We start from the raw sequence: 16,711 nt of genomic DNA on the forward strand, positions 1-16,711 counted from the left end.
GAAAGTTCTTACCCTTGACTTCTGGGGTCTTCCCACTGTGTAATACGAGTGTTGTGGTTGACAAAATATACTCTGCCATTGCTGTCCGTTCTCTTCTCTTAAATAAAACAAAGCATTAGAGTTGGCATAGTCTTCCACAAGTTAATAATATAATAAGCTCAATTTGACCATTTGTCATTCCATTGTTGGTTTCGAAGTTTTTAAATCACAACTTAAAAAGGCTTCAGTTATTCTTTGACTATGAATGTACATACTTACTAAGTTATAATATTATTACTAAATCCTAGATGCTAAATAGACCTAATTCACAATGCCCTGCCCACAGGACCTTTCTGCTTTGTCTAATCGAGAGTAGCAAGAATTAAAAAAAAAAAAAGTTCCTGTCAAGTCGATTTCGACTCATGGCAACCCCGTGTGTTGCAGGGTAGAACTGTGCTCCACAGGGTTTTCAAGGCTGTGGCCTTTCGAAAGCGGATCACCTGGTCTTTCTCCCAAGGCACTTCCGGGTGGGTTTGAACCACCAACCATTTGGTTAGTAGTCAAGTGCTTAACCATTTGTGCCACACAGGGACTCTGCAGCAAGAACAATTAATAGTTTTCTAGTTTTATACATATGACCTCATTTTATACTTAACAGTCTCATGGGATAGGTAGTTTTATTTTTATCTGAAAGATAAAGACAACTCAGCTTAGGTGATCTGTCCAAAACCTCAGAATTAAGTAAGAGACAAGATGAAAACTCTGGTCTCCAGTTGGGGCTTTTTTCGTATTATACCTTCTATTTTCTTAGAACATAATGGAAGGGTATAACTTAACTGTTTCTATGGCATACGCTAGACATTATTCAACCAAGGAAGGTGTTGTTTCTTTTCTAATATATCCAGTTACTTAACACACCCATTCCAAAATCCACTGCCTAAATATCTGTACTACCTTTCTACACAGGAGCTGAGCAGCAGGACTCAGCTCTGTGAATTGACTGCATCTGAAGCTGCTGCTTATTCCTCACCTACCTCTTGCTTTAGGATTCTGCTTGTTTCCTTGTTCCTATTCTACAAAATCTCCTCTGCTTCCCTGAGCTTTCCCATTGGACATATAGGTATCATTTTCCCCTTTTAATAACCAAATCACATAGCTTTTAAATTTTAATAACAACACTAAATTCTGCTATCTTTGAACTACTGACTTCTCTGCTCCATTACCAATGAATTTCTTAAGAAATAGATTTCCTCCTGTATCTGAATTGTTTTGTTTGACCAAGACGTCTCTGTCATGGATTGAACTGTGTCCCCACAAAATATTTGTCAACTTGGCTAGGCCATGATTCTCAGTATTGTGTGGCTATCTTCCGTTTTGTGATTTGATGTAATTTTCCTATGTGTTGTAAATTCTAATCTCTACCTGTGGTTAATGAGGCAAGATTAGGTTATGTTAAAGAGGATTAGGGTGGGATGCAACACCCTTACTCAGGTCAAAGCCCCGATCCCAGGTAAAGGGAGTCTTCCTGGGGTATGGCCTCAATCACCTTTTATCTTACGGAGATGAAAGCAGAGAGATAGGGACCTCATGCCACCAAGAAAGTGCTAGGAGTAGAGCATGTCCTTTGGACCTGGGATCCCTACACTGTGAAACTCCTAGACCAGGGAAGATTGATGACAAGGACCTTCTCCCAGAGCTGACAGAGAGAGAAAGCCTTACCCTGAAGCTGGTGCCCTGAATTCAGACTTCTAGCCTCGTAGACTGTGAGAGAATAAATTTCCGTTTGTTAAAGCCATCCACTTGTGGTATTTCTATTATAGCAGCCCCAGATAACTACGATAGTCTCAAAATGGATAATTAAAGCATTAAAGATTACAGAATGTGTTCAAACTTTTTTTTGAAAGCACAGTTTCTAAGAATTAATAATTTTCAAAGAAAACTTTAATTCCAAGCTCATAAAGCTAATTTTCATTTCCTATCATTTGAAAAATTATCAGTCATAGGCTAAATTCTAGCCTTTGCAAGTTAGTATTTAGTAACATTTAACTACACTTCCAGCACTGATTCTATGATCTCAAATAATACGGGGTTAGAAGGGATGTACTGGTGATCATCTCAAACCCACTTTTGATATCACAGGTAGTTTCTACATCAGCTGGGCCTAAAACAGAAACAGAATTCCAGGTATACATAAAATAAGGTACAGAAAAGCAGGACTCTGCTTCTGGTGACACACCTGAATATTAACACAGGCTTCATTGGTCATGGCACTTTGAGTATGGAAACATGTCACCAACTCTAAAGCTTGCTTTGAAACAAAAATAAGCACTCACAGTGCTACAGCTGGCCAAAGAATCACAAGGTAAGTTCACGTTCTTGACAGTTACATCAAAATAAAAAATTTATTTAAGGAAATTAGAATTTCTTTCTTTTTAAAAAATGTGTATTCAAATATTTTTTGAAGAAGAAGAAATCAAGTCAATAGCACAACGCTACAACTTGAGGAACTAGAAAAAGAAGAACAAATTAAGCCTGATGCTACCAGAAGAAAGGAAACAACAAAGATCAGAGCAGAAATAAAATAAATCAAAAATAATTAAAAAACAATTTTTACGATCTAAAAATATTCTATGTGAACAGCTGAGCAAATATTCATCTTTTATCTGCTACCTAAGTTTACATTTGAGGGCCAGAGATTTTTTCCTCCAAACTGTAATGTGAGGCAAGGTAAAGTTAAAAGCAAACTTCTCTCCCATGTACATTCTAAGTATATACTGCTGATATCAGCACTTCTTGCAAAAGACTGTGACAGGAAATTTCAAAGATGGACACTTGCAAAAAGAAGACTCGTGCTTAATGAGAGGAAGGACTGTGGCTGCACAACTAATTTCTTACTTTGTTGAAAAATCACATGATAAACAATACTGAAAATTACTGAACAAACCTGAATATACATCAGAGCACTTCCTGACTTGATGAATAAAACAGTAAAAAACAGAAGCTTCTTGCTGTTCTATTTTTATTTTATAGCAACTAAGAAAATGAAAAATATCTTTAAACTTCTTGGGTAAACCAAGAAGTTTACCCAAGACCAAAAACATTGTTCTCCGTAGCGTGCATGTGTTAAAAATTCCTCACTGTCAGCTCGTAAGGTGGGAGGTCTAGTCCTAACATATAAAAGTCTGAAAGGGTGAGGAGGCTGCATTTGAATATATATGTTGTCACAAAAATAATGCTGTCAATCTCAGAAAATAAACACAGGTTGTGTTTATGGGATTCTATTTCCTGGGTCAATCCTGAAGGTATGGCAGGAGCGTCCCTCATCTGTTCAAGTACCAGTGTTGTCACTGGTCCTACAAATAAGGCATAAGCCCACAGGCACAGAATCACAAAGCAGTGCTCATGCTGAGTAGCAGGATGATCACGAGCTCATTTACAAAAGGGCAACTTCAACTTCAGGAGTGTGAAACCTAAAAATAATCAGACTGAAACAGCAGCGCAGGGTGCTGATGACCTGAATAAGCTGGCATTGGGTCTTCTGAGGTAGTATTTTAGGGAGGTGTTGCTGGCTAACATAAAAATGAGAAAGATCCTGATGATGGTGATAACGACAAGTACAGAAGGCAAGGACCAGCTTGCAAACACAGATCCCAATTCAGGCGTCTATAAGAGGCAACTTTCCCTACAGCTGCTCTCGAGGAGTAAAACGGTCTGCTTCTAACAAAGGACAATTAGGTCAGTCATGGTTTTTCTGCAACAAAGTAAGAGGATAAACTACATGACTTTCAGATATATTCTTTCAGTGCATCATATTCTCCTTCTGTAACATGGAAATGCTACAATTCTAAACACAAGTCTGGAAAATCATCCATGTCTGGGAATGCAATCTGACAGGTCAGGTTCAGCATGTCTCATAATGGGCAACATATCTCTTCTTCTGACATACTATATATCCACCACACATTCACCATTCTGAAGCTCCAAAAGAGTAAGACTCCTTACCAGACTGCCGGGTCTTAGTGAAAGTAGAAATTCACAACTTTCATACGCCCTTCCTTTGTTACAAACTGGCAACAATAACAGTTACAAGTATGACCTTTATATTTTTCTCCTCTGTGACTCACAGAGTGTTTCAAGGATAATTAACCTCAATAAACCACAAGAAAAGAGCAGTGGGGTCTCTAAGGAAAAAAAAAAAAAGCTTCTACACTCAGTATCATTTATTGCCCAGATTCATGTGATTTTGATCCATTTTTTTCTTCCATTACTCATTCATGCTACAGTAGTCTATTTTAGAGATCAATGTTTCCTATCAATGACAATCCAAAATTACCACTTTGTGAATTTACCCAATATTAGGAAATATCTACAGGTCATTAAGAGAAAACGCCAGTTCCATAACCATCTTCACTTTGCTATTTTCCAATTCCCGTATCCTCTTTGTCTTCCAAGCAAAGCTCTTTCTATGCCACCATCTTTTTTTTTTTCCTTGTTTTTAAAGGTTTTATTGAAATATATGTTGCTACATAAAGACATTTGTAAGCACGCAGTAATAAGACTGAAAGATATATAGAGCTGCCCCAAGTGATTAAGTATTTTTTTTTAATAACTTTTATTAAGCTTCAAGTGAACGTTTACAAATCCAATCAGTCTGTCACATATAAGTTTACATACATCTCACTCCCTACTCCCACTTGCTCTCCCCCTCTTGAGTCAGCCCTTTCAGTCTCTCCTTTCTTGACAATTTTGCCGGCTTCCCTCTCTTTATCCTCCCATCCCCCCTCCAGACAAGAGTTGCCAACACAATCTCAAGTGTCCACCTGATATAATTAGCTCACTCTTCATCAGCGTCTCTCTCCCACCCGCTGACCAGTCCCTTTCATTTCTGATGAGTTGTCTTCAGGGATGGTTCCTGTCCTGTGTCAACAGAAGGTCTGGGGAGCATGGCCGTCGGGATTCCTCCAGTCTCAGTCAGACCATTAAGTTTGGTCTTTTTATGAGAATTTGGGGTCTGCATCCCACTGATCTCCTGCTCCCTCAGCGGTCCTCTGCTGTGCTCCCTGTCAGGGTAGTTATCGATTGTGGCCGGGCACCAACTAGTTCTTCTGGTCTCAGGATGATGTAGGTCTCTGGTTCATGTGGCCCTTTCTGTCTCTTGGGCTCTTAGATGTCGTGTGGCCTTGGTGTTCTTCATTTTCCTTTGCTCCAGGTGGGTTGAGACCAATTGCTGCATCGTAGAAGGCCGCTTGTTAGCATTTAAGACCCCAGACGCCACATTTCAAAGTGGGATGCAGAATGATTTCATAATAGAATTATTTTGCCAATTGACTTAGAAGTCCCCTCAAACCATGTTCCTCAGACCCCCGCGCTTGCTCTGCTGAGCTTTGAAGCATTCATTTTATCACGGAAACTTCTTTGCTTTTGGTCCAGTCCAATTGAGCTGACCTTCCATGTATTGAGTGTTGTCTTTCCCTTCACCTAAAGCAGTTCTTATCTACTGATTAATCAATAAAAAACCCTCTCCCACTCTCCCTCCCTCCACCCCTCGTAACCACAAAAGTATGTGTTCTTCTCAGGTTTACTATTTCTCAAGATCTTATAATAGTGGTCTTATACAATATTTGTCCTTTTGCCTCTGACTCATTTCGCTCAGCATAATGCCTTCCAGGTTCCTCCATGTTATGAAATGTTTCAGAGATTCGTCACTGTTCTTTATCGATGCGTAGTATTCCATTGTGTGAATATACCACAATTTATTTACCCATTCATCCGTTGATGGACACCTTGGTTGCTTCCAACTTTTTGCTATTGTAAACAGAGCTGCAATAAACATGGGTGTGCATATATCTGTTTGTATGAAGGCTCTTGTATCTCTAGGGTATATTCCGAGGAGTGGGATTTCTGGGTTGTATGGTAGTCCTATTTCTAACTGTTTAAGATAACGCCAGATAGATTTCCAAAGTGGTTGTACCATTTTACATTCCCACCAGCAGTGTATAAGAGTTCCAATCTCTCCGCAGCCTCTCCAACATTTATTATTTTGTGTTTTTTGGATTAATGCCAGCCTTGTTGGTGTGAGATGGAATCTCATCGTAGTTTTAATTTGCATTTCTCTAATGGCTAATGATCGAGAGCATTTTCTCATGTATCTGTTGGCTGCCTGAATATCTTCTTTAGTGAAATGTGTGTTCATATCCTTTGCCCACTTCTTGATTGGGTTGTTTGTCTTTTTGTGGTTGAGTTTTGACAGAATCATATAGATTTTAGAGATCAGGCGCTGGTCGGAGATGGCATAGCTGAAAATTCTTTCCCAATCTGTAGGTGGTCTTTTTACTCTTTTGGAGAAGTCTTTAGATGAGCATAGGTGTTTGATTTTTAGGAGCTCCCAGTTATCGGGTTTCTCTTCATCATTTTTGGTAATGTTTTGTATTCTGTTTATGCCTTGTATCAGGGCTCCTAGGGTTGTCCCAATTTTTTCTTCCATGATCTTTATCGTTTTAGTCTTTATGTTTAGGTCCTTGATCCACTTGGAGTTAGTTTTTGTGCATGGTGTGAGGTATGGGTCCTGTTTCATTTTTTTGCAAATGGATATCCAGTTATGCCAGCACCATTTGTTAAAAAGGCTATCTTTTCCCCAATTAATTGACACTGGTCCTTTGTCAAATATCAGCTGCTCATACGTGGATGGATCTATGTCTGGGTTCTCAATTCTGTTCCATTGGTCTATGTGCCTGTTGTACCAGTACCAGGCAGTTTTGACTACTGTGGCTGTATAATAGGTTCTGAAGTCAGGTAAGGTGAGGCCTCCCACTTTCTTCTTCTTTTTCAGTAGTGCTTTGATTATCCGGGGCTTCTTTCCCTTCCATATGAAATTGGTGATTTCTTTCTCTATCCCCTTAAAATATGACATTGGAATTTGGATCGGAAGTGCGTTAAATGTATAGATGGCTTTTGGCAGAATAGACATTTTTACTACGTTAAGTCTTCCTATCCATGAGCAAGGTATGTTTTTCCACTTAAGTATGTCCTTTTGAATTTCTTGTAGTAGAGCTTTGTAGTTTTCTTTGTATAGGTCTTTTACATCCTTGGTAAGATTTATTCCTAAGTATCTTATCTTCTTGGGGGCTACTGTGAATGGTATTGATTTGGTTATTTCCTCTTCGGTGTTCTTTTTGTTGATGTAGAGGAATCCAAGTGATTTTTGTATGTTTATTTTATAACCTGAGACTCTGCCAAACTCTTCTATTAGTTTCAGTAGTTTTCTGGAGGATTCCTTAGGGTTTTCTGTGTATATAATCATGTCATCTGCAAATAGTGATAACTTTACTTCTTCCTTGCCAATCCGGATACCTTTTATTTCTTTGTCTAGCCTAATTGCCCTGGCTAAGACTTCCAACACGATGTTGAATAAGAGCGGTGATAAAGGGCATCCTTGTCTGGTTCCCGTTCTCAAGGGAAATGCTTTCAGGTTCTCTCCATTTAGAGTGATATTGGCTGTTGGCTTTGCATAGATGCCCTTTCTTATGTTGAGGAATTTTCCTTCAATTCCTATTTTGGTAAGAGTTTTTATCATGAATGGGTGTTGGACTTTGTCAAATGTCTTTTCTGCATCAATTGATAAGATCATGTGGTTTTTGTCTTTTGTTTTATTTATGTGATGGATTACATTAATGGTTTTTCTGATATTAAACCAGCCTTGCATACCTGGTATAAATCCCACTTGATCAGGGTGAATTATTTTTTTGATCTGTTGTTGGATTCTATTGGCTAGAATTTTGTTGAGGATTTTTGCATCTATGTTCATGAGGGATATAGGTCTATAATTTTCTTTTTTTGTAATGTCTTTACCTGGTTTTGGTATCAGGGAGATGGTGGCTTCATAGAATGAGTTGGGTAGTATTCCGTCATTTTCTATGCTTTGGAATACCTTTAGTAGTAGTGGTGTTAACTCTTCTCTGAAAGTTTGGTAGAACTCTGCAGTGAAGCCATCCGGGCCAGGGCTTTTTCTTGTTGGGAGTTTTTTGATTTCCGTTTCAATCTCTTTTTTTGTTATGGGTCTATTTAGTTGTTCTACTTCTGAATGTGTTAGTTTAGGTAGGTAGTGTTTTTCCAGGAATTCATCCATTTCTTCTAGGTTTTCAAATTTGTTAGAGTACAATTTTTCATAATAATCTGAAATGATTCTTTTAATTTCATTTGGTTCTGTTGTGATGTGGTCCTTCTCATTTCTTATTCGGGTTATTTGTTTCCTTTCCTGTATTTCTTTAGTCAGTCTAGCCAATGGTTTATCAATTTTGTTAATTTTTTCAAAGAACCAGCTTTTGGCTTTGTTAATTCTTTCAATTGTTTTTCTGTTCTCTAATTCATTTAGTTCAGCTCTAATTTTTATTATTTGTTTTCTTCTGGTGCCTGATGGATTCTTTTGTTGCTCACTTTCTATTTGTTCAAGTTGTCGGGACAGATCTCTGATTTTGGCTCTTTCTTCTTTTTGTATGTGTGCATTTATTGATATAAATCGGCCTCTGAGCACTGCTTTTGCTGTGTCCCAGAGGTTTTGATAGGAAGTATTTTCATTCTTGTTGCTTTCTATGAATTTCCTTATTCCCTCCTTGATGTCTTCTATAACCCAGTCTTTTTTCAGGAGGGTATTGTTCAGTTTCCAAGTATTTGATTTCTTTTCCCTAGTTTTTCTGTTATTGATCTCTAGTTTTATTGCCCTGTGGTCTGAGAAGATGCTTTGTAATATTTCGATGTTTTGGATTCTGCAAAGGTTTGTTTTATGACCTAATATGTGGTCTATTCTAGAGAATGTTCCATGTGCACTAGAAAAAAAAGTATATTTTGCAGCAGTTGGGTGGAGAGTTCTGTATAAGTCAATGAGGTCAAGTTGGTTGATTGTTGTAATTAGATCTTCCGTGTCTCTGTTGAGCTTCTTACTGGATGTCCTGTCCTTCTCCGAAAGTGGTGTGTTGAAGTCTCCTACTATAATTGTGGAGGTATCTATCTCGCTTTTCAATTCTGTTAAAATTTGATTTATGTATCTTGCAGCCCTGTCATTGGGTGCATAAATATTTAATATGGTTATGTCTTCCTGATCAATTGTCCCTTTTATCATTATATAGTGTCCTTCTTTATCCTTTGTGGCGGATTTAAGTCTAAAGTCTATTTTGTCAGAAATTAATATTGCTACTCCTCTTCTTTTGTGCTTATTGTTTGCTTGATATACTTTTTTCCATCCTTTGAGTTTTAGTTTGTTTGTGTCTCTGAGTCTAAGGTGTGTCTCTTGTAGGCAGCATATAGATGGATCGTGTTTCTTTATCCAGTCTGTGACTCTCTGTCTCTTTATTGGTGCATTTAGTCCATTTACATTCAGCGTAATTATAGATAAATAAGTTTTTAGTGTTGTCATTTTGATGCCTTTTTATGTGTGTTGTTGACAATTTCATTTTTCCACATACTTTTTTGTGCTGAGGCGTTTTTCTTAGTAAATTGTGAGATCCTCATTTTCATAGTGCTTGACTTTATTATGTTAGTTGAGTCGTTACGTTTTTCTTGGTTTTCATCTTGAGTTATAGAGTTGTTATACCTTTTTGTGGTTACCTTATTATTTACCCCTATTTTTCTAAGTAAAAACCTAACTTGTATTGTTCTATATCGCCTTGTATCACTCTCCATATGGCAGTTCAATGCCTCCTGTATTTAGTCCCTCTTTTTGATTATTGTGATCTTTTACCTATTGACTTCAATGATTCCCTGTTATGTGTATTTTTTTTTTAATTAATCTTAATTTGTTTGTTTTTGTGATTTCCCTATTTGAGTTGATATCAGGACGTTCTGTTCTGTGACCTTGTGTTGTGCTGATATCTGATATTATTGGTTCTCTGACCAAACAATATCCTTTAGTATTTCTTGTAGCTTTGGTTTGGTTTCTGCAAATTCTCTAAACTTGTGTTTGTCTGTAAATATCTTAATTTCACCTTCATATTTCAGAGAGAGTTTTGCTGGATATATGATCCTTGGCTGGCAGTTTTTCTCCTTCAGTGTTCTGTCATATGTCGTCCCATTCCCTTCTTGCCTGCATGGTTTCTGCTAAGTAGTCAGAACATATTCTTATTGATTCTCCCTTGAAGGAAACCTTTCTTTTCTCCCTGGCTGCTTTTAAAATTTTCTGTTTATCTTTGGTTTTGGTGAGTTTGATGATAATATGTCTTGGTGTTTTTCTTTTTGGATCAATCTTAAATGGGGTTCGATGAGCATCTTGGATAGCTATCCTTTCGTCTTTCATGATGTCAGGGAAGTTTTCTGTCAGGAGTTCTTCAACTATTTTCTCTGTGTTTTCTGTCCCCCCTCCCTGTTCTGGGACTCCAATCACCCGCAGGTTATCCTTCTTGATAGAGTCCCACATAATTCTTAGGGTTTCTTCATTTTTTTTAATTCTTTTATCTGATTTTTTTTCAGCTATGTTGGTGTTGATTCCCTGGTCCTCCAGATGTCCCAGTCTGCGTTCTAATTGCTCGAGTCTGCTCCTCTGACTTCCTAGTGCGTTGTCTAATTCTGTTATTTTATTGTTAATCTTTTGGATTTCTACATGTTGTCTCTCTATGGATTCTTGCAACTTATTAATTTTTCCAGTATGTTCTTGAATAATCTTTTTGAGTTCTTCAACAGTTTTATCAGTGTGTTCCTTGGCTTTTTCTGCAGTTATCCTAATTTCATTTGTGATCTCATTAAGCATTCTGTAAATTAGTTTTTTATATTCTGTATCTGACAGTTCCAAGATTGTATCTTCATTTGGGAAAGGTTTTGATTCTTTTGTTTGGGGAGTTGGAGAAGCTGTCCCGGTCTGCTTCTTTAAGTGGTTTGATATGGATTGTTGTCTCCGAGCCATCACTGGGAAACTAGTTTTTCCAGAAAATCCGCTGCGTCCAGTCCAAATCCCTGCGGGACGGTTCCCCAGCTCGGATGCTGCTCTTTCTGCTCCAAGACCAGTCACTGCCTCCCGGGGACTTCTCCTACCGGCTGCGTCCCACGCCGCCCGTGGAACCGGCTGGTTCCCCTCCCGGGGTTAGTTCAGGGGGGTGGAGCAGGTCTCTGTGTTTGTGCCGTACCTGACTGGTGCGCTGGCTCCAGGCTCTGGAAACAATCGCTGCTTCCCCGTATTAGTTCATTCTCCGTCTCTAAATCTGTGTTTGTTGTTCAGGGTTCGTAGATTGTTATGTATGTGATCAATTCACTTGTTTTTCCGTGTCTTTGTTGTAAGAGGGATCCGAGGTAGCGTCTGCCTAGTCCGCCATCTTGGCTCCGCCACCTCCTGCCACCATCTTTTTACTGGAACTTTGCTACAGTACTACAACTATTACATAAGACTATAAGACAGAACCTGGTAGAACAGACCCATCTTAAATCGTACCAATAAAGTTTTAATAACTAAGTTTCCAAATGTACTCAATGACATAGCACCCTTTCATGCTTCATGATTGTTGTTACTGCTGTTGTTGTTAAGTGCTGCCAGCTCTGACTCATAGCGATCCCATGTACAACAGAATGAAACGCTACCCAGTCCTGTGCCATCCTCACAATCATTGCTATGCTTCAGCCCATTGTTGCAACCACTGTGTCAATCCATCTTGTCGCGGGTCGTCTTCTTTTTCACTGCCCCTCTACCTTACCAGGTATGATGTCCTTCTTCAGGGGCTGGTCCCTCCTGATGACATGTCCAAAGTATGCTGAGATAAGGCCTCACCAGCCCTGCTTCCAGGGAACTCTCTGGCTGTATTTCTTCCAAGACAGACTTGTTTGTTCTTCTGGCAGTCCATGGTATATTCAATATTCTTCGCCAACACCATAATTCAAAAGCATCAATTCTTTTTCAGACTTCTTTATTGATTGTCCAGCTTTTATGCGCATATGGGGCGACTGAAAATACCATGGCTTGGGTCAGGTGCACCTTAGTCCTCAAAGTGACTGCTTTTTAACACTTTAAAGAGGTCTTTTGCAGCAGATTTGCCCAATGCAATACCTCATTTGACTTCTTGACTGCTGTTTTCATGAGTGTTGATAAAAGATCAGCACCTCAACATGTTCTCCTTTCCACTGTTGCTTCAAATACCATCAACTCAACCAAACCCCTGTGTTTTAGAAGCACCAAAATGGTCGAATTTTTTTTTTTAACTTTTTATTTTGAAATAATTGTTAACTTCAAGAAGTTGCAAAAATAATACATAGAGTCTCGCATGCCACTGACCTAGTTTTCCCTGATGATGACATCTGATGTAACTATAATACAATATCAAAATCAGGAAGCCGACAATGGTACATTATTGTTAACTAGATCATGGACCTTATTCAATTTTCACCGTTTTTTAACCTGCGTTCATTTATATGCGTATGTATGTATGCAGTTCTACATAATTTTATCCTACGTATAGATTCGTATATCCACCACCACAATCAAGACACAAAGCTGTTCCATCACGACAAAAGAACTTCCTTACACTGCTTCTGAATTTGCACCTACCCAGCCCCTGACCCCCTGGGGTCTCCTGGCAATCACTATTCTATTCTACATCTCTATAATTTTGTCAATTTGAGAATGTTATCTAAGTTGAATCATATTGTATGTAACCCTTTCAGATTAACTTTTTTCACTAAGCTTAATACGCTTGAGATCCATCTGGGTTTTGTGTGTATCAATATAGTTCATTCCTTTTTATTGCTGCATGATCAAAATATTTTTAAACTTTAAAAGAGTAAAATAACTCTGAATTCCGATAAAAGTTTACTGTAATAATACAGTTAACGCAGAATGTTTGGGGGGATTTAATGTCTGTTTGGCACTCTTAATTTATACCCAAAACACTTCCTAGATATTTAACTCAAGCAAAAGCAGAGTGATTCACTCAAACAAAAGACAGTGATTCACTTAGCAAAAGCAGAGTATCATCATAAAGATCTGTTTAAAATGACAGATTCAGTGAAAAAATTCATATGCCTTACCCCATCCAGGTGGCAATGGACCAAGGGGATCAAATTCTTTACTTTGTGATGAAGCAAACAAATCTTGATTCTAAAAAGAACACAAAAATGGTAAAATAATTAAAAACTTAAAACAGGTGACTTAAAAGCAAGTTTATGAGTTCTCATATCCTTTCCTTGGCCATGCAGAACACAGCATACTCGTACGGAGTTCACATCCTAGAGAAGTCCCCCCAAATCCTCACCCCAAAAATGACCATTTTCTTTTGTTAAAATTTTTTACTACATTAGTAATATAAAAGTAATAATATGTACAACGTTATTGTTGTTGTCCTACACCATCAAGTTGATTCCAACCCACAGTGACCCTATAAGACAGAGTAGAACTGCCCTACAGGGTTTCCTAGGCTGCAATCTTTTTCAACAATTGGTCGGCATGTCTTCTCTCCCACAGAACTGCTGGATGGGTTTGAACCACTAACCTTTTCATTAGCAGCTGAGCCCTCTTTAACAACTGCACCACCAGGGCTCCTAAGAGTACATTAAGTGGGGATAATTTTGGGATCGCTCAACAAGATCGGGTTAAGTGCTTTCTTCCTTAGTAAAATAAGGCAAGTGAACAAAGAATAGACTCCAACTGTATTTTTTTAAACTTATTACAGAAAAAATTACACAAGCAAGATAGGACAATGAATCCCATACAGCTATCCCCAAGATTCCAAATTATCAAGACTTTGCTACATTTGCTTCATCTATCTGCTTTTTTCCTATTCTTTGCTAAAGCAAAACTCAGGTATCATTTTACCCCTATGTGTTTCAGTATGCCTCTAAAATTTATGGACATTTTTCTTACAAAATCACAAAAAGCAAAGAACTGTTAATATCCAGGCCAGAATTATATTTCTCTGATACAAAGTCCTCACATGACATTTGGTTGGTTCTCTTAAGTCTCAATCAAAGGAGTGCCCCCTACTGTCTTTTTGGTGGTTGTTTCTTCCACTACCTGACTTATTGCAAAAATCTGGTTAGTTGATTGTGGTTTTAAAGGAAATGAAAGTTATTCCATTTATGGTTTAATAGCTCTTGGAAGACAGACCTGTCAAGAAGTGGCCTTGCTCCTTCTGGTAAGGCAAAATTATGAAAAGGAGTGAGTAGGGAAAACAGGAAGAAACATTACAAAAGGTCTGATCACTGGTTATAAACCAGGTCTGAAAAGTTTGGTGTATAGCCATCCTGTTTTGATAATTCTCTAAGACCCAAGCCTACTCCTTTGGCTCTCCCTGGATAGATAAACTGGGGACATGCACAGTAAAACCATGGGCCAGCAGAGCCAAAACACAGTGTTTCATCATCAGCCATACCCATTCTGAGGTAAAAATGTTGGGTCTATGAGACTACTGCCCTGCAACCAGAGTTGGGACAACAGTGGGGACACTTCATATACCCAAAAAAAGAGACCATTTCTCAGGAATCTCCTTCTCCCTTCCAAGAAGTTGGTGTTAATGTTCAATTAATATCTTTGGCTATTTTGGGGGAACTAAAATAGGCTGTTTTTCAGTTCTATGTAATTTAGAACCATTCTATAACAAGAGCGAACAGTAAGAATTTCAGACAATTGGTCAGGTTACTTTGAATAGGAGTTAAAAAAAAAAAAAGAACATGGATGATCAGGTAAAAGCTGAAATTCAAGAAAAGCTCCAAAGACTCTTGAGTATCACAATGATCAAGTCTATAATGAAGCAATACACACAGTAGGTGTTTCAGAAATTTGTTAAATTCTGTTTTTAAGAAGAATGCTTTGAAAGATCGATCAATGTAAAAATAAGATAAAGGGCACATTTACAATTGTGGATACAAGAGAAGGAAGAGACTGGAACTAACATTTCTGAGCATCTAGTATGTGCCAAATATATTAGAAACTACAGAATCCTCAAAATAAAACCTTCTGAGGCAATTATGTATATCTACTATATAGATAAAGTAAATGAGTCTTGACAAGGTTAAGTAACTTATTCAAAGTCATATAGAGAAAGTAGTGGAATGAGGATTCGAACCCAGATGTGTCTGATTCCAAAGCCCATGCTTTTCCCCTAGACACCCATGTGGAAACTAGCTTAAATAAAGAGGCAAGCTAGGCATTCAAACCTAGAAGAAATTTGGCCAGGCATACCAAAGGTGATTATAATTTAGAAAGAAAAGAAGATATGAACAGCATAGGACAAAAAAAAAAAAAAAAGCGGGGGCAGGGGTGGTAAGGAGGACAAGACACAAAAATTAATATCAACTCTCAAACCACTGGGAACGGGAATATAGTGACAGCTATCTAGAGAAGGTAGCAGGAAAAATTCTGTCTTTATAAAAGAAAGATATCTTAGTTATAACCAGATAGTGAATGGAAAACTGCTGATGAAGAGGAAATTTGTCTACGTCACTGAGATAACTACTACAATGATGAGGTCCAAGAAACACAGGAATATGGAGAAAGGGGATAAAGGTAATACCTAGTGAGGACAGGAATATGAAAGGTGCTATTTTACTCTGATGGATTTTAACATGGATTACACAGGTGGAGGGGAAGGGATGGCAATGGAGAGGGCTGATGTCTCTTGAACTCTTGGAGAGTTGGTTTTCTCTTGTTTAGAGTCTATATATTACTCAAATTCATCTTGTCTGCCACAGAGAATCAAATTTCTCAAAAGACTATTTTCCTTTCCTCAGAGAAAAGATCTCTGATACTTCAGAATTTGAGACTGTAGAATTCCTAGCACCAACAAGTAGAGTACAAAGCATTAATATACTCTGGTGTACTTTATCATTACTACCACAGTATTACTCTAAAGGAAAATATAAAAAATTTAAACTATGTTTCCAGAAATATTTTTATACCCAAAGTAATATAGTTTTGAAATCATAATAATGTATTTAGCATAATCCTGTAAAGAATAAAATTTCTTCAGTCTCCCAGAGCATCAAATAACTTATTAAGTAAACTTTAGCTACTTAATAAATGAATGTTAAATAGTGATTCAACTCTACCACCAGTTCTGTACAACCACTTGAAAGCCAGGTGCTCTTAGACCTGAGCCTTCAAAAATTCTGCTAAATTAAGGCAGTACTAAATTTAGAATTGTTTTAATTCTTTTCAAACGGCTCAAGTTTATTTTTTCTACTCTTTTTTTCCATGAATTTTGGTTTGTCCTATTTTCTTTGTTGTTGATTTTAACACTAACAAAGCAAAAGAGGTTGGACTTCATGATAATGACTGACAGGAAAGATCACATAGGCAGAATACTCCAAAGTCTAAAAATGCAATTTTCCATATCAACAACTAGGTAGCCACCCTACTTGTACATTCTTTTTAGTGCTTTACAGGACACATGCAGAAAAAGAATTAAAAATTGAACAATCTTATAATGCAACAGGTTGCTCACCCCGTAAATGAATCTCTGGTTAAACTGCTGCATTGCTCCTTGAAGTTGACTTCGTTGTAGCTGCCACTGTTCATAGTTACGGACGGATTCCAACGTTGGCCTCTGCCACGTTGTTGTTCTTGTGAAATGGTCAACATAATAAATACGTCCCATGTTGTCAACCCGCCGTTCCCAACTAAATCAGAACAAAAACAGTCTAATTCAACAAATAGTTGTGAAACAGAAATGAATTAAATAGGACTCCATCCTGGCTCGGGTACAGGCTTGGTAAGATTTTAACTTGAGACATTACCTTTGATTTACCTGAAGTCTTTTATTTCATATTT

The 16,711-nt window shown here is 37.9% G+C and overlaps 1 protein-coding gene across 2 annotated transcripts in view; it reads right to left on the reverse strand.

Annotated features, from left to right (window-relative positions):
- Window positions 1–16,711, reverse strand: part of ITCH (itchy E3 ubiquitin protein ligase) — a 115,211-nt gene that overhangs the window by 35,283 nt on the left and 63,217 nt on the right. For both annotated transcript variants that reach the window (XM_049868988.1, XM_049868989.1), the window contains 3 exons: window positions 16,386–16,560; window positions 12,976–13,045; window positions 13–97 (listed from right to left, as the gene is read on the reverse strand). In XM_049868988.1, coding sequence (XP_049724945.1) covers window positions 13–97; window positions 12,976–13,045; window positions 16,386–16,560 — 330 coding nt within the window. The remainder of the gene's footprint in view (window positions 1–12; window positions 98–12,975; window positions 13,046–16,385; window positions 16,561–16,711) is intronic.

This window comes from Elephas maximus, chromosome 25 (assembly GCF_024166365.1).
Source record: "Elephas maximus indicus isolate mEleMax1 chromosome 25, mEleMax1 primary haplotype, whole genome shotgun sequence".
NCBI classification, from domain to species: domain Eukaryota; kingdom Metazoa; phylum Chordata; class Mammalia; order Proboscidea; family Elephantidae; genus Elephas; species Elephas maximus.